The sequence below is a fragment of the Diabrotica virgifera genome, chromosome 1 (genome assembly GCF_917563875.1).
Source record: "Diabrotica virgifera virgifera chromosome 1, PGI_DIABVI_V3a".
Classification (NCBI taxonomy): domain Eukaryota; kingdom Metazoa; phylum Arthropoda; class Insecta; order Coleoptera; family Chrysomelidae; genus Diabrotica; species Diabrotica virgifera.
In genome coordinates, this window is record NC_065443.1 from 91,063,866 (window position 1) to 91,089,294 (window position 25,429).

A 25,429-nucleotide genomic window follows, 5' to 3' on the forward strand; every position below is an offset into this window, starting at 1 on the left:
AAATCTAATCATCGATCAGATTATTCAATGGGGCCTGATTGTATTTCTTGTATAGAAACAGTTTACAAAGATAATCCGGCTAATTTTACACTTAATTCAACTCAACTTATTGCTTTTCTTGAGAATTCTTTTGGATGTCCGACGCCACTACAAGAAGCTCAAAAATTTTCCTCTGACATAGATGGCATTCAAAACGACTTATCTCAGCTCTACACAGCTACAAAGGAACGATCACTAAAAAACAACCGTATCACCAGAATCTTGAAAAAATTAAGACAACATTCTTCCTTCGCTGAATCACAAGACTGTGTAAGTGCCTCTTCCGATAATCCTTCTGATGTTGAATCTAATTACAGCACTCATAATGAATAGTTATCCTTTCAAGCTAATTCAATGGAATTGTGATGGGTTCTTCCCTAGGCTGGAGAGAATCCAACACCTAACATCACAATTTAAACATAACATTATATGTCTGCAAGAAACCAATGCTAAGAATTCCAAACTTCCTCATTTAAAACACTTCGAGGGGTACCACTATATAAGAACTAATTGCATAAGAGCCAGTGGAGGCACTTCTATCTTTATTTCTTCTGATATTTTCTCATCACATCTTCCACTCTCTTCTAAATTAGAAGCCATAGCTGTAACTTGCTGGTGTCCGAATAAACTTACAATCTGTAATTTATACGTTCCTCCCAACTACCCTATCAAAGAGGAAGAGCTGGTAAACTTAATCTTTGAACTTCCTAGCCCCTACATACTTGTTGGGGACTTCAATGCTCATAATGTGCTGTGGGGTTCCAACCACACATTTGCTAGAGGTAAAATTGTTGAAAATGTTATTAATTGCTCGGGTACATGTCTGTTAAACACGGGCTCTCACACTCACTTTAATATTTCTACTGGTACCTTCTCCAACATTGATCTAAGCTTTAGTGACCCAAAATTAGCTCCTACATTAACATGGCATACATCTGATGGTCTCCACGACAGCAATCATTTCCCAATCTTTATAACCAACTCAGATACATCAAATTCTCAAATATTGACTAGAAGTTTTTGGCGCTTAAATAATTGTAATTGGTCTGATTATATTAGTGAAACTGATTATTGCCTACCTAAACTCACTCTAACTGATAACATTGATATGGACGTCACCCAATTCGCAAACACAATTCGCCTTGCTGCTGAAGCACATATTGGAAAATCAGTCATTTCAGCTGAACGAAAAAGTGTCCCATGGTGGAATTCCTCTTGCGAAAACGCTGTGGAGCAGCAAAAATCTGCTCTAAAAATTTACAGCAGAAACAAATGTCAGGAGAACCTTATTGCACTTAAAAAAAAACAAGAGCGAAATCTAGATACATTATTAAATTAAGTAAGAAAACTTCATGGAGACAATATATCTCCTCCATAAATGAAAATAGTATTGTTCTGAAGCTATTTTCTTGTGGCATTTTTATAATCAAGTATATTCAAATGGGAAATAAGCCACAATTTTACCTAAAAATGATTTTATTAACGTTTCGACGCCCAAGTCGGGTGTCGTTGTCAAAATACAAAATAATACTGATTATTATTAGTATAGTATTATTTTGTATTTTGACAACGACACCCGACTTGGGCATCGAAACGTTAATAAAATCATTTTTAGGTAAAATTGTGGCTTATTTCCGATTTTAATATACTTGATTATGAAAATAGTAGCCCAAGCCAAGTTTGGAAAAAAATTGGACAAATACAGGGCAAAAAAACTAATCTTAAGATCTCCAATCTCCTTTTTAATCAAAAGGTTATCATTGATAATGAGGAGATAACCAAAGTTCTGGCAGAAAACTTTAAAAAAAAGTTTCACAACAAATCTGGGCCTAACCCAGTATCCTCTACTCTTCCTTCACCCTTTCCTTATTCTTCTCCAGTTTCACAAGATATTAATTATCTGAATTCTCCTATAACCTATTCCGAATTAAAATCTGCACTCAAATCCTGTAAAAACACAGCTGCTGGCCCTGATGGCCTTCCATACATATTCTTAAAGAAATTGTCATCTTCATGTCTATACAAACTTCTCGAGATATATAATAAAATATGGATTTTCCACAAATTCCCGAATGAATGGCGAACGTCAATAATATTACCAATCAAAAAAAAAAGATCTACCTGCCTCTGTCCCTGATTCTTATAGGCCTATATCCCTTACCTGTACCATGTGTAAAATACTTGAAAAAATTATCAATAAACGTCTTATGTGGTATCTCGACAAACACAAAATTATTCCTAAAGAACAATCTGGCTTTAGACGACACAGATCCACTCGTGACAATCTTGTCCTTCTACAAAGTGACATCGCCAGCTCAATAAATGAAAAGTATGAAGTAACGGCTGTCGTTTTTGACATAAAAGGAGCATTTGACACGATTAATCGACAAGCTATAATCGCCAAGTTAAAGCAGCATAATATCACCGGAAATATATTTTATTTTATACAAAATTTTTTGTCTCAAAGGACGTTCAAAGTTTCTGTAAATGGTGTATTCTCTTCTGTTTATACTCAAACCAATGGCACCCCTCAAGGTTCAGTGTTAAGCCCTACCTTATTTAACCTCGGCATAAGTGATCTTTGTTTTAATTTACCATCTCCTACCAAATATGTAGCTTATGCAGATGATTTAATATTATATTGTCACGGTCGTTCAGCTTCCACTAGTTCTAAAATTTTGCAAGCGGCCATAAACATAGTAATCTGTCGGACCCACTCTTTGGGACTAACTTTATCCCTCACAAAATCCAAAGTTATTAAATTTAGTAGACGGCCTCCAATGCCCCCTACACCTCTATTTATAAATGATTCACTTCTTCCCGTAGTTGATCATTGTAAAATACTGGGATTGACGTTTGACGCTCGCCTCTCTTGGAAGCAACATATTCTCAATTTAAAAAGTGCATGCCACAAAAGATTAAACATTCTTAAAACACTGTCTCACTATCACTGGGGTGCGGATGAAAAGTCGCTCCTTAAAGTATGTAAAGCACTAATTCGCTCTAAATTAGATTATGGTAGTATTGCTTATATGTCTGCTTCAAAGAGAGATCTGGATTCCTTAAACTCTATCCATAACACAGCCCTTCGACTATGTCTAGGTGCATTTCGTTCCAGTCCATCTGAAAGTGTCTACTGTGAAGCCTGTGAGCCTCCTCTCTGGATTAGACGGCAATATCTTCTTCTTTCCTATGCTGCATCTGTCTCTTCTAACCCCCTTAATCCTGTATACCGTTTATTCACAACAACCTATACCACCCCTTCACCAATAATAAAACCTATATTTTCTATATTGTCCACAATAACAAGCGACATCAATTTTAGACTGACAAATCCCATCCCCTTTCATCGAATTCCTCCTTGGATTATGCAGACCCCTCAAACTAACACAAATTTAACAAAATTCAATAAATATGAAACACCTAAAGAACTCATGATAAAAGCTTTTTTTGAAATTATACACAATAACCACTTTGATCAAGTAATATATACCGATGCTTCCAAAAGTGATTTAGGGGTTGGCTGTTCAGTCACCTCTCAAAACAATCTCATTTGTGCTTCTTTAATTCCTCTTCTGTGCAGCGTACATACTGGAGAATTATATAGTATCTTACAGGCTGTTAAGAATATTAACCTCCCGAACATAAATGTTGCCATTTGTACAGACTCTCTAGCTTCAATTTTATGCATTCAGGAATTATTTACCGATCATCCTCTTGTCCAAAATATCCATCATTGTTACCACCACCTTTCTACCTTAAACACTAAGATTACATTTATATGGATTCCGTCTCACATTGGTATACCTGGCAATGAACTTACAGATCAGCATGCCAAAACGGCTTCAACAGATACCACGTCAACAACCCACATCCAAATTTGTAAAGATTTGAAAACAGAAGCGTACAGATTCACATGGAGATTATGGCAAACCCACTGGAGCTCCTTAAATACATCTTTACGTGCAATCCAGCCCTCAGTATATAAGCCACTTTACACTGGCTCCACAGACAAGACCTTAGAAATATAAGAAGAATCCGTATAGGCCACACCAAACTTACTCACGGCTTCCTGATGTCATCAGATATCCGGCCTATCTGTTTAACATGCCAGTGCCAACTTACCGTGAACCACATTATTACCGAATGTCATCAGTTCAGTGTAGTAAGACAACAGCTCAAACTCAAACCGCAGCTATGGGACATTCTAAGTGATACCAACCAGTTGGACAGAGTTCTTCAGTTAAAAAAAAATCATTGTATCATAAACTTTAATTTTTTTTATGACATAACTTGTTAATGCTCTTTAATTATACCTCTTGTAATCTTGTTTGTAATCGTCCCGTGCGAGTGGCCATAGTTGTCGAGCACGTTAATGTAAAAAAAAAACTGGCTTATCAAAAAAATACAGAGGCGAAAAGTTTTAAAAACATTGTGTTGAACTTAACATAAAAAAGCTGCATATCAATTTTCAATATAAAACTTCAAACAGTTTTCGATATATCGATATTTCGATAAGTATATTGGAAAAACCGATTTTAATTTTGCAACTTCAACGGGCTGTATTTTTTTATGTTCACATTTGTACTTAGGTAAGTTAGGTTCAATCAAATGATTTTTGGTCCCAGAATATGTGATTTAATATAATGACCCAACCTTTTGTTAAACCCTGTATTATAATAGAATAGAGACATACGTCTAAAAACATAGAAACGTTCGTTTATAAAAATGGTATAGAAATCACAAAAAATGATAGACACCATTTAAACAGCGTTATTAAATTTAAAGAACACTATTTTCAATTAGAAGAATTGCTTAGAAAATGTAAAATCAAAATCACCTAGATTTAAATCTATCTATCTTAATCAACGATATGAATTTCAACAGTGATAACCTATAAATGCATAAAAATCCATTTTGAGAAGAATGAATTGGAAAAAGATTATGACAAAATCGGATAAATCAATATGGCAATAGATTAAGTATTTATGGTAGGGGAGCCCAAGCGGGGATTATTTCACTTACTCGAGCACGTCAGAAAATCACATGGGGTACTCAGAAAATCACAAGGTACCTTGTGCCCTGTAAATGTACCCCTACCCTATATGGGCTCTTAATACTAGGGAGTTCGTTAAGGGGTGTCCGAAAAAATCTATCCTTAGAAAAACTTAAAAACCGTCAGATTAAGATAAAGTAAGTTAAGTACATGCAGAAGAGTGTATATTTAAAATATCTGACGATTTGAGGGGGGCGTAAAGAAATGGGCGAGTTACAAAGTTTCACAAAAAAAGCTAATATTTCGCGAAATAAACGTCAGATCGACAAACTAAAAATACGTGTTCAATATTTTTCAAGAATCTATCGAATGATAACAAACACGACACCTTACGGCGAGGAGTGGGGGTAAATTTAAAAGTTTAAACACAAACCCCGCGATATGTTATGAAATGAACATCATATCAAAAATCTGAAAAATACACGTATTCAATATTTTTGGCTATCGAATGACACCAAACAGGACACCCCACGGAGGTGGGGTGGGGGTTACTTTAAAATCTTAAATAGGAGCCCCTATTTTTTATTGCAGATTTGGATTCCTTACGTAAAAATAAGTAACTTTTATTCCAGACATTTCTTGGAATTATGGATAGATGGAGCTATAATCGGAAAAAAGATTGTTGGAAATGAAAAATTAAACTAAAAAATGGAAAGTCCCCACTTGATGAAAAACTTAACTTTTTTTTGGTATTAGGACCTACTCTTCACAACCCAACAACTCCCCATAACGCTCGAACAACTGAAAATTTAGTATAATTTCATCCCCTACTATTATAATAAATTTTGTGGAAGTGTTGAAAACAAAAGTTTTTAGCGTTTTGTTGTTAGATAAAATGAACTTTTATCAAGTAACGGTAGAGTTCAGCTCTACCTATATTTTGAATATGTTGTTTTGATTAATATAACATACTAGTAAAATAACTACTAAGTTATTTAATTTTTGTTTAAAACCGCTTGTTAATACTACGAAATATGGTCTGGAAAATCCATCAAACATTCTGAAACTGGCATTAACTAAACGACTAAAACTTTGGTGCAGCTCCTAGCGTCGGCAGATTAAATTAAATAATTTTGTATTTACTTTGCTTCCCCAAGAGAGTAATTCATTATCAAAGTATGTAATTTATTGAATCCATTTATTTTAGGCCACGTCCTAAACATTGTTTGTCTTAATAAATACCTTTTTACGTAGCATAGCTAATACAAAGAGGGAGAATTGGTAGTAAGTACGACGTTTAAAACTTGTTAAAAAAATAGTACCCAAAAAATAGTTGCGTATTATACTAACATTCTTCTAATGTTACTGTTTTTAAGCTCTCCTGAAAAATTAAGGAAAATGGAGTTACGAGCTTTTTTTGTGATGACGACGCCATGTATTTTGTCGCACAGAACTTCCAATTGATTTTTGTTACCATTTCATTAAACTCTCATGCAAAAATCAGACTGGTGTTTATCACCAACTGGGCATTTTAATGAGTGGAACACGAAGAACATGTAAAGTGACCAGAGATTATATTGGTGATAAATAGCAGTCTATTTTTGCATGAGAGTTTAATGAAACGGTAACAAATCAATTGGAAGTTTTGTCCGACAAAATACATAGGACGTTATCGTAATCTGACGTTTCAAATTTTTAAACTGATCCACAATTAAAACTTCTCCTGTTTCAGTGTTCCCGTACATCAAGGTTTGTACGACTAGATACCATTAAACTATTAACAAATTTTCAGTTTGCTATTAATCAACTTTTTTTGGTACGCGGGATTTAAGGAGTTGCGTGTTTTACTAACAAAATTTTTTGACAAGGGGAGATACCTGCTTTTCTAGTATACATTTTAAAATTAGAAATCTACATTTAAATGACGTATTATTTGTCGAATGGCTAGAATAGGCGATTGGCTAATGGATGGCGGTAAAATCTCATTTTAAGTAAAAATTGTAGGCCTGGATCATACGTATCAAAAAAAGTTGATTAATAGCAAACTGAAAATTTGTTAATAGCTTAATGGTGTCTAGTCGTACAAATGTTTATGTACGGGAACACTGGAACAGGGGAAGTTTTAATTGTGGATCAGTTTAAAAATTTGAAACGTCAGATTACGAAAACGTCCTATGTATTTTGTCGGACAGAACTTCCAATTGATTTGTTACCGTTTCATTAAACTCTCATGCAAAAATCAGACTGCTATTTATCACCAATATAATTTCTGTCATGTGACATGTTATCAATTGGAAGTTCTGTGCAATAAAATATATGGCGTCATCAACACAAGAAAAACTCGTAACTCCATTTTCCTTAATTGTTCAGGAGAGCCCAAAAACAGTAACATTAGAAGAACATGTAACTCCAACATGGGTTCATAAAATAAAATATGGAAAACCATCGTTACTCCAGCGATAGTTTAAAGCAACAAAAATTCATTTATTTTTAAATCGTACTAGAAACATTTATTACCCAAATCAACTTACTTTATCTTACTTTCTTACAGATGTAAAATTAGAACTTAACAACCTCTATTTCACTCCAAAAAAACAAATCAAATCAACGGCAATAATCACTTAACTGACCTAACAGAAAATGCGCGGGAGTTGCGTGTTTTACTAACATAAGTTTTTAACAAGGGGAGATACCTGATTTTCTAGTATACATTTTAAAATTAGAAATCTACATTTAAATGACGTATTATTTGTCGGATGGCTAGAATAGGCGATTGGCTAATGGATGGCAGTAAAATCTCATTTTAAGTAAAAATTGTAGTTACGCGGTTTTCTTGTGTCGACGACGATGGTTCGTTTTCGTAGACTGACGTTCCAAATTTTTAACCGGTTCCACAATTAAAACTTCCCTGTTCCAGTGTTGCCATACATCAAAGTTTGTCCGACTAGACACCGATAAGTCCCGGTTATTATGACATCAACAATATGCAACGAAATTTCGATATTTGGATAAAATTACTATCTAAATATTAATATAAATAAATCGGTGTTATCCCCAAACGGAACAAATTCTAAACTATGGTGAATGCTCTCAAACAATTAACAAAGTCTAAACTGTGGTGGATGCGCGTCGACATGCAAATCAATCTTTTCGTTATTAAAAAGCGAATATCTGATGTAATTATATCTGTGGCTTGGAGCTAAAAGGGCCAATGTCAATTTTTTTGCTGTTTTGAGTAAATTAGTGCATTAAACATCGTTTGATACATACTTTCATAATAATATGCTAAAACGGCCAATGTCAAATTCGACCAGAAAACCGCAATCTTAGTGTAATGTTGGCCAATTTCATAATGAAATAATTCACATCAGTTTCTGTTAAAAGGGCAAAACTTAACGTTTAGTCCTGTCGCTAGGGGGGTACAACGGCCTCCTTTATTCAGATGGACTTACCCAGGTTTTTTTTATGTATTTTGACCCGTAGAACACGAATTTTTTGGGCAACAGTTGATCCGGATGTCGATAAGATTGTTAGAAACAAAGAACTTGAAGAATCACATAACAGCGATATTTCGCAAAACATAACATTTTGTTGTATTTTTGAGTTATTCTAAGCAAAAAATGTTTTTACCAGCTTTTCGTAGGATGCATAGTTTTCGACATAAACGCGGTTGAACTTTCAAAAAATCGAAAAATTGCCATTTTTTCACCCGAATAACTATTGATTAAAAAATAAAATAGCAATTATGCTTACCGCATTTGAAAGTTCAAGTCAAATTCTATCGGTTTTGATTATTTTTATTACTCAAAATTAATTTTTTATTGCTAAACAAAGCTATAAACACATAGTGCTTGAATGATGTGTTCAATGCATTTCTCATTTAAATTCGAAAGAGTAGGCGCTCATACAGACAATTTCTACGTAGATTACGTATTATTGTACCCTCGAGATCGCTTGAAACTTTAAACTCAAAATATCAAAATTCAGTTTGGCAACACTGTGTTAATGTTGATAGTAACATATCTCTTTTAAGATAAACAGAACTGTAATTTAGCCCAGACAAATTAATATATTTTTATGCCAACAAAAATGAGATTTTCAACGAAATAATGTTTCAAAAATGATGTGCAAAATAATTTTTAATTGGGTTATGCTAATGAGCTTGCTATTTTTGTCATTAAAGTAGAAAAAAGTTTAAATTTCACTCATTAAATGATTATCGTCTTAATTATTTTAACTGTACTAATATCCATCCACTAATTCGGAATGATTAATGGGTTGTTAAAACATTTTATCTGTAGTGGTTTCTAGAATGTCTTAAAAATATCGAATTACATTGATAAAATACGTATATCCCACCGATCTTCGCTTCGATCATAGGTACATTAAAACGCATGCATTGGGCACGGGAAACATTACGTGTTTATAGCTTTGTTTAACAATAAAAAAAATAATTTGTAGCAATGCAAATAATCAAAAGCGATAGAATTTTACTTGAATTTTCCAATGCAGTAAGCAGAATTGCTATTTTATTTTTTAATCAAAAGGTATTCGGGTTTAAAAATTCAATTTTTCTTCGATGTTTTTAAAGTTCAACCGCGTTTATCTCGAAAACTATGCATCCTATGAAAAAACTTGTTAGAACATTTTTTGCTTAGAATTATCCAAAAAATACAAAAAAAATACGCTGTCATGTATTTCCTCAAGTTCTTTGTTTATAACAATCTTATCGACATCTGGATCAAGTGTTACCCAAAAAATTCGTGTTCTACGGGTCAAAATACATAAAAAAACTTGGGTAAGTCCATCTTAATTAAGGAGGCCGTTGTACCCCCCTGGCGACAGGACTATTTATTGATTAGTGATATTGTCATTCAGCGGAATATTCAGTGGGCCAGGCCCTTTTATCAATGACTGACATTATTATTTTAGTGAAATATTCAGTGGGCCAATGTATACATTGGCGCTTCGAGCTTCAATTAATACATATCTACACCTGTGACAACAGCAGTATCGACTCCTTCAGTAAGTTTTGAACTAGTAAAATGGATATTAATTTAAGGATAAGAGAGATTAGGTATGGAAATGTGTAACACTGGCGGTTAGAGTAATGTTAAATCATACAGAATCAGCATCAGTCAGAAATAATAGACTCACAGAAAATACCGATTCTGGCGATCCAGAACCGTTTGAAGATAGTGATGGTGAATATGTATCCACAGATGACGAGTATGTAGTCGAGCAGTTTGAAGGTGTTGACAATACAACTGTAGTAGATAGTAGCAGAGGAAGAAGAAAACAAGACAAACAAGAAGTTACAAGCAAATGAAAGCGCAATCCTCCCAATTGCTCAAGGAACGTGAAAAACTGAAATTAGGTAAAGACTGTAAATCGGTTTCGGGAAAACTATACCAGATAAGCAACTAAAGCCACTCTGCACAATGTCGGAACAAATGCTTTGAAAAATTTACTCATGAGACGCGAAAAATCCTTTTCACAGAGTTTTATCAGTGTAGAGTCGAGTATGAATCAATGTATGCGTGTATATAAATTTCTAACAGAATACAAAAAAACATCGCTAACTTACATTATCATGCTTCCAATTGGATTTCTCCATTTTTTTTCCAATAAATGTGTTGGTTTTTTAAACGTAACTTTCTTATTTTTACCTTAGAAACGCTTGTTAGTACAATATTTAATTGTCAATACCTCACTCAATTTTTGGGTTACAAAAAATTTTTGCAAAACCGAATGCTAATCTTTCTATTTTAAAGGAAAGTGCACTTTTTACCAAACTACAAAAATTCGTTATTCGCTTCTTTTAACTCCATTCTTCAGTCATCATTTTAAGCCCGTCAAACTTTTACAATCTCTTAATAATAATATATAAATAAAAAAGACTGAAATTTTAATTAGGGTCGTAAGGATTGTTTTCGCTCACTTTCTCGCTGAAGAATATAGGGACTGACTTTCTCTTCATCATAAGACAATTTTTGAGCTAGATACTTTTGTTTTATTTTTAAAGATATATCTTTTTAAATACTTTAAATCCTTTTCTATATATCTAAGTTATCCTCGAAAAATGCACATTTTTCCAGTCTTCTGACTTGGAAATCCCAAAATTTAGCATTTGACAAAGAATAGCTAACCCATAGTAAAGTATAGCTCGGTCACTATTAGTCTTGAAGAAAATTAAAAAAACCATTTTTTTAGTTTTTCAAAGGTACATTTTGGTTTATTAGAGATATTTTAATAAAATGAATAATTTTTGAGTTATTAGCAGAAAACTGATTAAAAACATTGAATTTTCGATATAAAAATAACACGTTCGATAGAGAATAAATCGAAATCTGTTAATTTGATCAAAAAAATGTATATAACATTTTTTGCTTAGAATTAATTTTTTTTCCAATTTTTGCGGTCAAATTTTATAAAAAAATTTCCACCCCACGAGATGGGTTGGCAATTACCCCCATGACACAAGCGCCTTTCGACATTATATTGATTTTGATCCTTGGACACCTTCTTCTTCTACGGCACTAAAGCCCAAATTGAGCCTTGGCCTCCTTTATTTTTTGCCTTCACCCTTGCTTGTCTGTGGCTGCTCTTCTCCATAAAAGGACTCCTAAAAGGGCTTGTGCGTCGCTGTTTAATGTGTCTTCCCAGCGTTTTTTTGACTTTCCAACCGGTCTCTTTCCCTGCATTCTAGCATTCAGTGCTCTTTTGGTAACCTGTCCTCTTCCATTCTTATCACATGTTCGACCCATTGCAATCTTTGTATTCTAATGAAGACTGACGGGGGAGCTTCTTTATAAAGTTGATAAAGTTCGTTGTTGTATCGACTTCTGAAGATTCCGTTTTCCCTCACAGGTCCTAGTATTCTCCTCAGTGCTTTCCTTTCGAATGAGTCGAGTTTGTTTTTGGATGTTCCTTTCAGGACCCAGGCGTCACTGCCATAGCATGTTATTGGTCGAATTAAAGTTTTATAGATTCTCATCTTTGTATTTCGGTGGACATTTTTAGACCGAACTATATGGGAGAAGGTAAAATAAGCTCTGTTTGCCTGCATTATTCTCTTCCGTATTTCTCCATCTTCTGATCCGTCGGCATATATTTCTACTCCCAGGTATGTAAACTTTCCAACCGTTTCAATGTCATCTTCATGTATAATGTTTTGTGGGACTATATTTATTCTCGTCTGAGTCATTATTTTTGTTTTTTTTTCTGTGTTAATTTCCAAACCTAGCAATTTTGTTTGTGTTTTTAACTCTGCGTATGTTTCCTGTGCTCCTGTGGATGTTCAATTCATAATATTAATATCATCGGCATAAGCGGCCAGTTGAACCGTTCGGTTGGTCAGTAGGTTTCCTCTTCCAGTTTGCATTTGCCTAACCCGCATACTCCAGTGCCAGGTTAAACAATGTTGGCCCATCTCCCTGCTTTAGTCCCTGCGAAATTTTGAAAAAGTCTGTCCGGTGGTTTTGTATTCGTACACATCCATTGTGGCTTTAATGAGTCTTATTAGCTTGTGTGGTATTGCCAATTCAGCCAATATATAGTATAGTTTGTTCCTTTTGACTGAGTCGTATGCCTGTTTGAAGTCTACAAACACGTTGTGAACATCAATATCGTGTTCCCATGATTTGCTTAAGATCTGTTTGACTGTAAATATTTGATCCAGTGTCGATCTTCCCCGTCGGAAGCCAGTCTGATACTCTTCAATAATATTTTCTGCTAGTGGTTGGAGCCGCTGATTTATAATATACGTGAGGACTTTATATTATGCTGTACATAGTAGAGAGATTCCACGGTAGTTTTTTACTGGAGTTTTTCTCCTTTTTTATAGATCGGGCATACTATACTTTTCTTCCAGTCATTGCGTGTTTTCTCTTCTTGCCATATGTCTTTGATGAGCGCGTGGATGTGACTTGCTAGGTGGTCGCCACCTACCTTATACAGTTATGCCGGTATTTCGTCAACTCCCGGAGCTTTATTGTTTTTTCTGGGCCTCAATAGCTTCGAGAACTTCCTCTATAGTTGGAGCTTCTACTCCATCATCTACTTCATTCTCTTCTACGTACGTAGTTTATACCCATTTCATCTTCCATGTCTACTTGTGTTCCAAGGGGAGTCTGAAAATAGTGCTTCCAGGTTTCTGTGACTTTTTGTTGGTTACTGTTTATTTGCCAACTTTCATCTTTACATAGACTTGTTTGAGGTTTATACCCACTTCTTGTCTTTTTTAGGTATTCGTATGCCCCTCTAATTTCGTTGTTTTTGAAATATTCTTCCATTTTTTCTATTTCTCTATTTTCTTAGGCTCTCTTTTTGTTTCTACATATCTTTTCTGCTTTCCGTCTTGCGACTTCAAATAATGTTCGTCTTTCCCGTGTTCTTCTTGTTATGTACATTTTGTGTGCTTCATTTCTTTCCTCTATTGCTTGTCTGCACTCGTCATCAAACCATGCTCCTCTTCTCTCCTTTTTCTTGTTTCCCAGGTTGGACGCTGCTGCTGCCAGTACTGCTGTTTTGATATTACTCCATTTGCGCTCTGGAGTGCAGTTCTAGTATCCTTAACTCATCCTTGGACTATCCACTACTTAATCTCAATTTTTCAAGCAAATCGATCTATTCTGTAAAAATTGCGAGATGAAGATGAAAACCTTCGGTTCCTGGACTATATACATAATATACTTATTTTAAGCTTACTTTTAAATAGTTATCAAAATTGATGCATTGTGTTTAAGTTATTGTTATATTATCAAACTTTATATTTTGCTACTCTTTTTCATTTACAGTAAAATCCATTTACGCTTACCTTAACAAATGCTTCTCCTTGAGTATCACAAGAAAATTTCAAGTTCCTTGCTTTGACTACTACTACAGTTAATCTCTCAGCTGTCGGAAGGTAACTTAAGGAAAACATTAATTCTCCACACTCGGTTCCTTTCTGTAAGAAAATTATCTTTAAATGATGCTACGTTCAGAAAGTATGTAAAATGATTTTTTGAATAGCAGCAATTTTTGGTTTATAAATTAGATCATGCTTTGGAATTTAAGTAAGTCTATATAAATTATGGTAGGGGAGCCCAAGCGGAGATTTTTGCAGTTACTCGAGCGCGTCAGATTATCACATGGGGAGAAACCTTGTACCCTGTAAATGTACCCCTACCATATATTGGATCTTAATAAAGGGGAGTTCGTTAAGGGGGCCCGAAAAAAAGATCTATCCTTAAAAAAACTCGAAATCGTCAGATTAAGATAAGGTAAGTTAAGTACATGCAGAACAGTGTATATTTAAAAAATCTGACGGTTTGACCGGGGAGCGTAAGGAAATGGGTACAAAGTTTCACAAGAAAAATGCGAATATTTTGTGAAATGAGCGTCAGATCGAAAAACTAAAAACTACGTGTTCAATATTTTTCAAAAATCTATTGAACGATACCAAACGCAACCTCTCCAGGAAGAGGGGTGGGGGTAAATTTTAAATTTTAAATACGAACCCCGCGATATTTAGCGAAATGAACATCAGATCGAAAAATTGAGAAATACACGTATTCAATATTTTTTAAAAATCTATCGAATTGCACCAAACACGACCCCCACGGAAGTGAGGTGGGGGCTACTTTAAAATCTTAAATGGGAGCCCCCTTTTTTATTGCAGATTTGCATTCTTTACTTAAAAATAAGTAACTTTTATTCGAGACATTTTTTCGAATTATGGATAGATGGCGCTATAATTGGAAAAAACGATTGTTGGAAATGGAAAATTAATTTAAAAAATGGAAAGTCCCCTACTTTATGGAAAACTTTACTTAAATTTTTTTGGTTTTAGTACCTAATCTTCACAACCCAATAGGTCCCCATAACGCTCGAGTTACTGCAATTTTAGCATACTTTCCTCCCCTACTATTAGGTATATATGCATTTTTAGTGGAATAAACCTAGAACTTATTAAATATTTAGGAGAAAAATTAGCTAAAGGATTCTATGCGCTCAAAAATTTTTAAGGAATAGAGAAGAAATGCCTACATATTGGAACAGATCACTGTTAATACATACCGGTAAACAAAAAAGAAAACAAAGGGAATAGCCTTGGTGGAAAATGTTTATAAAATATTAGCGAAGCATATTCACGCAAATTTATTAAGTGTACACACAGCAAATACCTAATGGAAAATTATTAATGTGGTAATGTTACATAAGTATTAAAAAAATCGAATTGAAGTTTTTTCGTTTTTTTCTGCGTAATTTATCTATTAAAAAATTCGCTGTAGTAGACTGAAACATTGATATAACTCATAATAGGTATTTATATTCTGATACAGCAGATGAGTTTATCTCGCCCATTAAATGTGGAGGTAAAAACGTTACCTAAGTTATAGGTATTAATGTTTAACTAAATTTAATGAAAAGTTTTCTTTATAAAAGTTATTTTTATTTAAAAACCCTTAAAAGGGCTACAAATATCACATAACGTTTTCGCTCTCTAAAAAGAGCATCATCAGTGTTATTGGAAAGGACGCAGAAGGACGAGTCTTTTAAATGAAAAAAGGTTTAATTTCGATGAGTGGTTCCTGAGATACAACTGGCCAAAGTTGACCGGCATGTGCGACGAATTTATAAACAATAGGATGGTCATTTTCGACCTATTACCTTTTTATTTTGGTCCTTGTTCTACATATACAGCGAAGACGTTTGAGTTAGAATAAATTCATTATCTCAAGAAGTAGCCAATTTGGAAAGAAATGCTGAGATAGCTCGATTTTAATTTTTAAATCATGACTTTTTGGCATATATGTCATACTAGTCACGTCATCCGTCTGGCCGTGATGACGTAATCGATGATGTTTTTAAATAAGAGTAGGGGTCGTGTGACAGCTCATTTAAAAGGTTATCTAATTCTCTATTCAGCAATATAAACGGTAAGTTAATTATTTATACAGGGTGTCCAAAAATTTTTTCTTGTAATAAATTAAGTGAGACAAAAAGAAGAATGTATGTAATTCATTTATTTCAAAATACGTTTGAGTGCTGTCAAACAACAGAAAGGAATGTTTATTTGATAAATAAACATTGTTTTTCGCTTAAATACAATGTTAAAACTGCCACCCACCTGTCTCTTTGCAGTTTTAACATTGAATTTAAGCGAAATGCAATGTATATATGTGAAATAATAGTATATTATTTAACGAGCATGTAATGATGGCTATTACTCACGATGATGAAGTTTGCGACACGAGCCGTAGGCGAGTGTTGTAATTTATCAGAGTGAGTAATATTCATTACATGCAAGTAGAATTGCATTACATGCAAGAAAGATTTTATTTTTCATAAGAAAACATATTTTATATAACTATGGCAACACTGTTAGAATTACCCTTCTTGAGCTTATGAAACAATCAAACAGTTGTCATTAATAGTGTCATGGAATGGCGGAAGGCGGTGGCTTTTAAAAATAGGACATATATTTTAAGGCAATTACTTGAAAAAGAACGTGTGCTCTCAATAAAAATCTATTGTACAATCAACAGTAAGTAAAACAGAATTCATTGATATAAATTTCATATCCGTAAGTCCTTTTACGGAATTAATACCGATTGTTTATTTACCTTTTAATAACGTCAATTTTAAAATGTCAAATGTTGAAATTTAAACGTAAAAAATACATATACTAACCCATTGTTACAGTTAAAAATTATTTAACATTTTTCGAATTCAATTGTTGATATTACAATGATTATTTTATTAAATAAACAAGTTTGAGTAATTTTATTTGCTAATAGGTACATTAAAAGTGCCATGCACCACTTAAATCTAACTTCAACCCGTGAATAATGACCCGTGAGTAACTTTAGCCCGTGAGTAATGAAATAATACTCACGGGTAAAGTAATGGGCATTATTATCTATTCAAAAATAGCGTATAATGAGCATATTATTAAACGGCCGTAGAAAAACATTATTACCTGTTTTTCTGACAGCCGTAAAATGTATTTTGAATTAAATAAATTGCTTACATACTACTTTTTGTGTAAATTAATTTATTGAAAAACATTTTTTTGTACACTCTGTATAAATAATTATATTAATGTTTATATTACTGAATAGAGAAGTAAATAATCTGTTAAATGAGCTATCGCACGACCCCTACTCTCATTAAAAAAATCAGCGATTACGCATTTTTTTATGAAAGTCATATTTATTCCGATGTACCATAAATATTATAGTAATTATTGTGACTCTAAATTGTTAATTAACAATTTAATTGTTGCCAAACTATTCGTTCAATTTCCACCGCCTTCTGGAAATATAATCTATTCTCTATACCAAAAAAGCTATTATGTCAAAGTAATTTACTTATTGGTAAATAATTACTAACCTAAAATTTTAGTTGAAAATAAAAAATTTTGTTGGGAATACCCGGATTTTCCGGGGAAAATTTTCGTCGAAGCAAATCGGTAACAATATCTCTATGCAGAATTAAATTACGGTGAATTTTTATTTGGGTGTTTTTCGGTAAAAATGATTTCGGACCGCTAATTTGTTTATAAAAAAAATAGCACACTATCTAGGCTATTGATTATGTTCAAAATAAGAGACCTAAAGAGAACTACAACGGTAATGGGGTTTTAGTATTTCATATGGTCAATGGACCTCTAAATATGAAAAAACCGCGGAGTGCTACCACTTAGAGGGGTGCGTTTTTAAAAAAGGGGTACATTAGTCCCTAGGCACAGGGTGCATTAGGGTTAATTCTATGTATTTTTGGTACAAACACGTGTACAGTAGAATTGTTTCAGGTTAAATTTACTATTGAAATGTCACCATTTAAAGTCAAAAATAATTTTTTTTTACAAAAATATATTCAAAAAAAGCACAGAAAAAAAAACACGAAAGAAAGCATTTTTGTTTTTTGCCCCATAATTTTTTTCCACGGTGATATAGGTATAGGCATTGCTTCACAGAAAAAAAAACTTCTATCCCTCCTTATTAAAATGACGTTTGGTAGAAGTCTTTAAGATTCATATTTTCCGAAATATGATCTTTCAAAATTCGCCACTCACAGCATTTTTGGGTCATTTTCAATATTATTTCGCAAACATTGTTGTGTAACTTTTTTCTACGCATCTCTGTTATATGCAATGGAACATTTAGTAAGAAGAGAAGTCAATTGCCTTTAAAATGGTCTATTATAGAAGGGTCATGGCTATCTTTAAGCAAGATATTATGGTTTTTCAAAATTTTATACTTTTAACAATGTTTGATATGTTTTCCTATTATTTTTAAATTTCTTGTTACAACTTTTTTTCTGTGTTCTAGAATTATTTTTAAATAAGATATGCTTTTTCAAAGTGTGACATATACCCATGCAATATGTCCCAATAAGTTAGAACCACACGAAAAACTTTTTTAATATTAATATTTTAAAAAAATATTCTTCATAAAATGCTTTGCATAGCCTACAATCTAAGATACAATTATATTAATAGTATACGAGGTATGTTAAAAAATATGAATTTCGCTCAAGAGTAAAGTACCTTTATATTTCATAATATGGAAAAGTATTATTAAGAGAAGTTATTTGGGATTAAAAATTATGTTCTAACATGCAATTATACTCTTATTATTGAAAACAAAATTCAAAATTTTTCTCAAATTACGGATACCCTTGGATATCCTACGGATATCTTGTTTAAATATAGTCTTAGAATGTTTTACAATATGTAGACCATTTAAAGTAAAGGCAATAAGCTTTCTTTTTTATTCTATAATGTATATACCTAAATGTACAAGAAAAAAAGTTTTAATGAGAAATTTAAAAAATACTCGTAAAACAAATCAAAAATCGTTAAAAGTATAAAATTTAGAAAAACCATAACTTGCTTGACAATAGTCCTACAACCTTATACGATAGACCATTTTAATGGTAATTGGCTTCTCTTCCTATTAAATGTACCATTGCATATACATAGAGATGCGCAGAAAAACGTTACAGAACAATGTTTGCGAAATAATGGGGAAAATGGTCCAAAAATGCTGTGAGCGGCGAAGTTCGAAAAATCATATTTCGGAAATTATGAATCCTAGAGAATTCTACTAAACGTCGTTTTAAAGACGAAGGATGGAAGGTTTCTGTGAAACAATGGCTATACCTATATCCCGGTGGAAAATAGTTATGGGGCAAATAACAAACATGCTTTCTTTCGTAATTTTTTGCTATGTTTTTTGAATACATTTTTGAAAAAAAGTATTTTTTACTTTAAAAGGTGATATTTTGATAGTATATTTAATCTGGAACAATTTTCTGTAGATGTGTTTATATCAAAAGTGCATAGAGCTCACGCTAATGCACCTTTGTGCCTAGGGACTAATTCACCCATTTCTCAAAAACGCACCCCTTTAAATGGTAGCACTCCGCGGTTCTTTTATATTTAGAGGTCCATTGAACATATGAAACAATAAAATCCCGTTAACGTTGTAGTTCTTTTCTAAAATACATAATCAATAGCCTAATCTGCGGACTTTGCATACCTATAATATTAATTTATATAATCATAAAAATCTATTCCAGCAATAAAATTGCTGGTAAATAACTGTTCACAAAAATAGCCTATTTACCGATATAATCTGCTCAGACTATATTTTACATTCATGTATATAGATAGGTATATAATATTATATACAAGTTCAGTATTTTTAAAATTTATTATCGTTGTTTCAATGTCTTTCCTAGTCATTGCAAAATTCATCGGCGCTCAGTCTCGTGAGCAGCAAACGCAACGATAGCCACGTGGTTACGTCAATACCACCGCCTCCCACGTAAATAACCTGGAGCCTGCAAATCGGCAGCAGCATCGGCGGAGCGAAAAGTTATGATATTCCCTTGAACTGGTCCTTCAATTTTTATATTAAATTCCTTTTCTGACAAAAGCAGCCAATAACAAGTCATTCAAACATTGAAAATGAGCATAAAACCAGTGTGTATGGTTTGATTTATAGGTAAATGGAGGGTTTTTTACTGACTCCAAGTTGGTGGTTGAATTTTTGTTAAGTCTTTGTTTTATAAACTCGTAAGAGGATATTTTTACTTAAGTACGAACAATTAAAACATTATTAAAATTTTACCTAGACGTTATTTAATTTTTTTTTTCTATTACTAAGCTATTTTGGTAGCCCCGCAAGTCACCACGAAATATCGGAATACCAATAATTGTTAAGAACGTAGGCGCACAATTTCGACTCCAGTGCTTTTTAAATGCATTCATTTTTTTTGAATCCTGAGAAAACTAATAAATTAATATTTTTAAAAAAATTTACGCAGCACGAAAGACTACATTAGTACCGAAAGTCGAAAGTCCCTTAAAATAAACAAAACGTTTTTTTTAATGAGATATTTAGTCCAGGAACCGAAGCTTTTCACCTCGCAATTTTTACAGAATGGATCAATTTGCTTGAAAATTTGAGAATGAGTAGTGGATAGTCCAAGGATCAAAATCTATATGATGTTGAAAGGCGCTTTTAGCATGGGGGTGGTTGCCACCCCATCACGGGGGTGGAAATTTTTTATTATATTTTGACCATAAAAGTTAATAAAAGCGTTCATTCTAAACAAAAAATGTTCTATACATTTTTTTGATAAAATTAACAGTTTTCGCTTTATTCGCTATCGAAAGTGTTAGTTTTATATCTAAAAAATCAATGTTTTTCGATATAGGTACTTATTTAGGATTCACTCAATTTTTGCCGTAGAAAATTTTTTTTCAAACCAAGTTCTTGTGAGGTAAATAACCTACAATTTCATATGTAAACATTTTTTCGAATCTCTAATACTAATCTTTCTATTCTGAAGAAAATGGCATTTTTTTACCAAACTACAAAAATTCGTTATTCGCTTTTAACTCCAGTTTTTTTAAAAACTAATCATTCTAAGCCAGTCAAACTTCTAGAATCTATTAATAATACATAAATAAAGAGGACTGAATAAGGACAATGACTAAAAACACCGGTAACTTACTTTATTGTGCTTCCAATTGGATTTCTCCATTTTTTTTTCAAAAAAATATATTGATTTTTTAACCGTAACTTTTTTATGTTTTATCTTAGAAATTTTGTTAAAACAGAATTTTATAGATTTTTACAAGATCTATAAGGCTGTTAATATTAGATCCTTTTAAAACCTCAGTCGCAAAAAGAGGTGACTTTGAAAGGGGTTAGTAAGGGTAGTTTTTGCATGTTGTTACAAGTTTTAATTTTCAATAGCTCACTCAATTTTTATCGCAGAAAAAATTTTTGCAAACCAAGCTCTTGAGAATTAAATATTCTACAATTTCATATTTAAAAATTTTTTCGTATCTCTGATGCTAATCTTTCTATTCTGAAGAAAAAGATATTTTTTTACCAAACTACAAAAATTCTTTATTCGCTTTTAACTCAATTTTTTTAAAAACTAATCATTTTAAGCCGATCAAACTTCCAGAACCTATTAATGTTACACAAATAAAGAAGACCAAATAAGGTCAATGACTAATTTTAATTAGGGTGGTGATTAGGAGGTTGTTTCCGACCACTTTTTCTCTGAAAAAAATGGGGACTGACATTTTTTCAATATAAGTCACTTAATTTTTGAGCTATAAAATTTTTTTGTATTTCTTGTGATAGCTATTTGTAAATGCTTTAAATTAGTTTGAACAAGTTATCCTAGAAAAATGCATTGTTTATCCGTCTTTTAACTTTGAAACTAGCTTTAACTTTAAGAAGAGCTAACATAAAGTATAACTCGATTACTGTTGGTCTTAAGGAAAATTTAAAAAAATCGTTCTGTTTAGTTTTTCAAAAGTACATTTTTGTTAAATAAAGTTGTTTTGATAGAGCAAAAACTTTTTGAGTTATTAGCAGAAAACTGATTAAAAACATTGATTTTTTCGATATAAAACTAACACTTTCGATAGCGAATAAATCGAAAAGTATTAATTTTATCAAAAAAATGTTTTGAACATTTCTTGCTTAGAATGAATGTTGTTATCAACTTTTGCAGTCAAAATATAATTCCTATTTTAAGCTTCATTACTTGGACTAATTTGAAATTACAAAATATCACACTAAATTTTTTCTTTTTTTTTCTCACCTGTAACTTATTAAAATAAATAATATATAAAATTTCATGGACTTTTAGGCATTTGGTAATAACGTAATCTTTCATTCTGCGATTAAATTTTTCAAAAATACTTTTTAGTTTTCTCAGGATTCGAAAAAAAGAATGCATTTAAAAAGCATTGGAGCCCAAATTTTGTGCCTACACCCTTAAACTAAAACATTTTTTAAACAAATTAATAACTGTCCTTAAGTTAATTTACGGACATCGCTTCATAGACCAGGGCATTTAGAAAAAAAAAAAATACATTGATTTTTAAAAGTACCTATCGACTAACAACTTTTTTCATTGAGTTCGAAACGACGCGACGCGACGTCGATGTCTATAAAAAAGTCTACAATAGAAACATGGGTGAAAATTCTTAAATTGTACTTACAGCGCATAAAATGCATCCAAAAGGGCATAGGCATAAGCATGTCAAAATCAGTATAATTAAGGGTCAGATTTTGTTTTTGGGGTCCCTAAATACGAATATGGCATCATAACTGACACCGGGGCACCTGGTGCCCAGGGTCACTGCTAAGGCACGTCATCAGGGGTGTCGGAGGTTTTCGACACTAAATTAATGCAAATAGATTCGGAAACTTTTGGGGTCGATCAACAAGAATATGCCACAAAACCGACCTCCGGTGCACCTGATGCACAAAAAACTTCAAAATTACAGAATATGACATACCTTAGCAGTGACTCTAGGCACCAGGTGTTCCGGTGTCGGTTATGATGGCGAATTAATTAAGAGACCCCAATTATTAATTAAGAGACCCCAAAAACTTTCGAGTAATCTATTTGCATGCATTTAGTACCGAAACCTCTCGAAACTCCCGAAGATGACATGCCTTAGCAGTGACCGTAGGGAGCAGGTACTCCGTGTGTCAGTTCCGATGGCGCATTTGAAGAGTACAGGGGAAAAACAAGGAATGTCACTTTTTCATTAATTTTGGCTTTCCTCGCCATGTGGTAGCAAAAACTGAGTACCATCGACTATTCTATCGATTCAAGACAATAAACATAAAGATCAGTTTATATAAATTTTCTAAGAATTTTTATCCATTCGAAGGACCAGCATTGTCCGCACGCCACTGAACAAAAATAAGGAATGTTAGCAGTTTTTTTGTGCATCATTGAATTAATAAGTTAATATATGAAGAGTACAGGGGAAAAACAAGGAATGTCACATTTTATGCATATTGAGATAAACACCAATAAAGGTTTAATTCTTAGGATATCTAAAAACTACTTAGGAGATTCTTAGCATAATTCTAGCAATAATTAGTCTATAATCTTAATATAATCTAATCTATATTATTATCTTAATTTAATAATGCACCAAAAAACTGCCAACATTCCTTATTTTTGTCCAGTGACGTGCGGAAAATCCTGGTCCATCGCCTGAATGGAAATTTATAAAAAATTTATATAGACTGATCTTTCTGGTTATTGTTCTGAATTGATCTAGTCGATAGTACTCAGTTTTTGCTACCACATGGCGAGAAAAGCCAAATTCATGAAAAAGTGACATTCCTTGTTTTTCCCCTGTACTCTTCATATATTCATATTATATTAAGATTATAGAATAAGAATTGCTAGAATTCTGCTAAGAATCTCCTAAGTAGTTTTTAGGTATCATAAGAATTAAACCTTTATTGGTGTTTATCTCAATATGTATAAAATGTGACATTCCTTGTTTTTCCCCTGTACTCTTCATTTGCGTTTAGCAACCTCATATACCCCCGAGTAATCTGTTTGCATCAGTTAAGTGCCGAAAATCATCGAAACTCCAGAGGATGACGTGCCTTAGCAGTTAAACGGCACCAGGTACTTCGAGGGTCAGTTCTGATGGCGTGTTCTTATTTAGCGACCCCAAAAACCTGTTTTTGGTTGCGTATGTGAGTATACGGGAGCCCTTTTTCGTTGTAATTTTTCCGCGCTGGACAGGTGAGATGTGAATTGCAAATTTTAGAATTCCCTCATCTTCTTTTGCTTCAGCATCCGTTTACTTACATTTTTAGAAGCCACGGGATGTAACCAGAAAATGGTTCCAATTAGATTTTTAATTTAATATTATTTTATATTTTACTACATTGAAAACTTTGACTTGTTTCTAGCAGATGTCGCTAAGACACCCATGCCATTTCGTTAGTTGCAATTCGAGGCTGGTCATCTGAATTATTTTAGTTTGTTTAGAGATAGCTATATATGCATTATTTGATGATAAAATAGCCAGGTTTGAAACCGGTCAGAGTGCTTCTGGTTTTGCAACGAAATGAAAATAGTTATTCATTTTTTATTTTTGTTAGTTTACTCCTATATGAGTGTATGGGAGTCCATTTTTCTTTGGAATTTTCCCGCGCTGGACAGGTGAGATGTGAATTGCAAATTTTAGAATTCCCTCATCCTCTTTTGCTCCTGTAAGGTTTTTAATTTAATATTAATTTATATTTTATTAGATTGAAAACTCTGACTTGTGACAAATATTTTAACCCAGCTTATATGTGTGAGATTTGAACAAGGTTTCCCTACCAGAAGTACAAACATATAACACAGGATAATATAACACAGGAATTTGTCATGATATACTTAAAAACTCTGTGTGGCACGTCAAACGAAACAGGAATCTGCTAAAAAGGCCACCCTTGTAAAATCTGTAGTATTTTCTGAAATAGGCCATTTCAGGATTTTGACGTTTATGTCACCGCTGGGAGGAAATTAATAAGTGGATTCGCAGAGACAGTCAGGGACTAGTCGATGAAAAGCGGAACATGCCATGACTACAAGTCCGTGTCAGGCTCTGCGAACGAACATAATATGTTCGTATGTATATGTATTTTAAACAACAATAAAACATAATTGATGAAGTTTTTTGGAAAATTTTAAGTCAAAATATGGAATAGAAAAAAATTATGTGACTTTATAGACAAGCGGCACACCACAAAAAACGCTTATTTCTCGAGATTCTGTGTGGTGTGATGACCACGGTGTGGTGAATGGCTAATTTTGGTCACAATTTATGTTTTTGATGTGTTGAAAACGAAAATTTGGTTTATTTTAAATTTTACGTGGGGAAACATTGGCAAAATCGTAATTTTACCTTAAAAATAGAAAAAATGAAATCACATTTTTTGCGTTTAATAACTGTTCCATTTTACTCCTTTTTTCTGAAATTTTTATAGTATAGACTTCTTACCTTTCTGAAGGCACTGGTACCTGTTTTAATCTTTCCTTGTCATTATAATAAAATGT

General features: G+C 33.0%; 1 protein-coding gene across 1 annotated transcript in view; it reads right to left on the reverse strand.

Moving 5' to 3' along the window:
- The window catches only part of LOC114333100 (synaptotagmin-12), a 175,515-nt gene that overhangs the window by 15,467 nt on the left and 134,619 nt on the right, over nt 1-25,429 (reverse strand). The window contains exon 8 of the mRNA XM_028282931.2: nt 13,854-13,985. Coding sequence (XP_028138732.2) covers nt 13,854-13,985 — 132 coding nt within the window. The remainder of the gene's footprint in view (nt 1-13,853; nt 13,986-25,429) is intronic.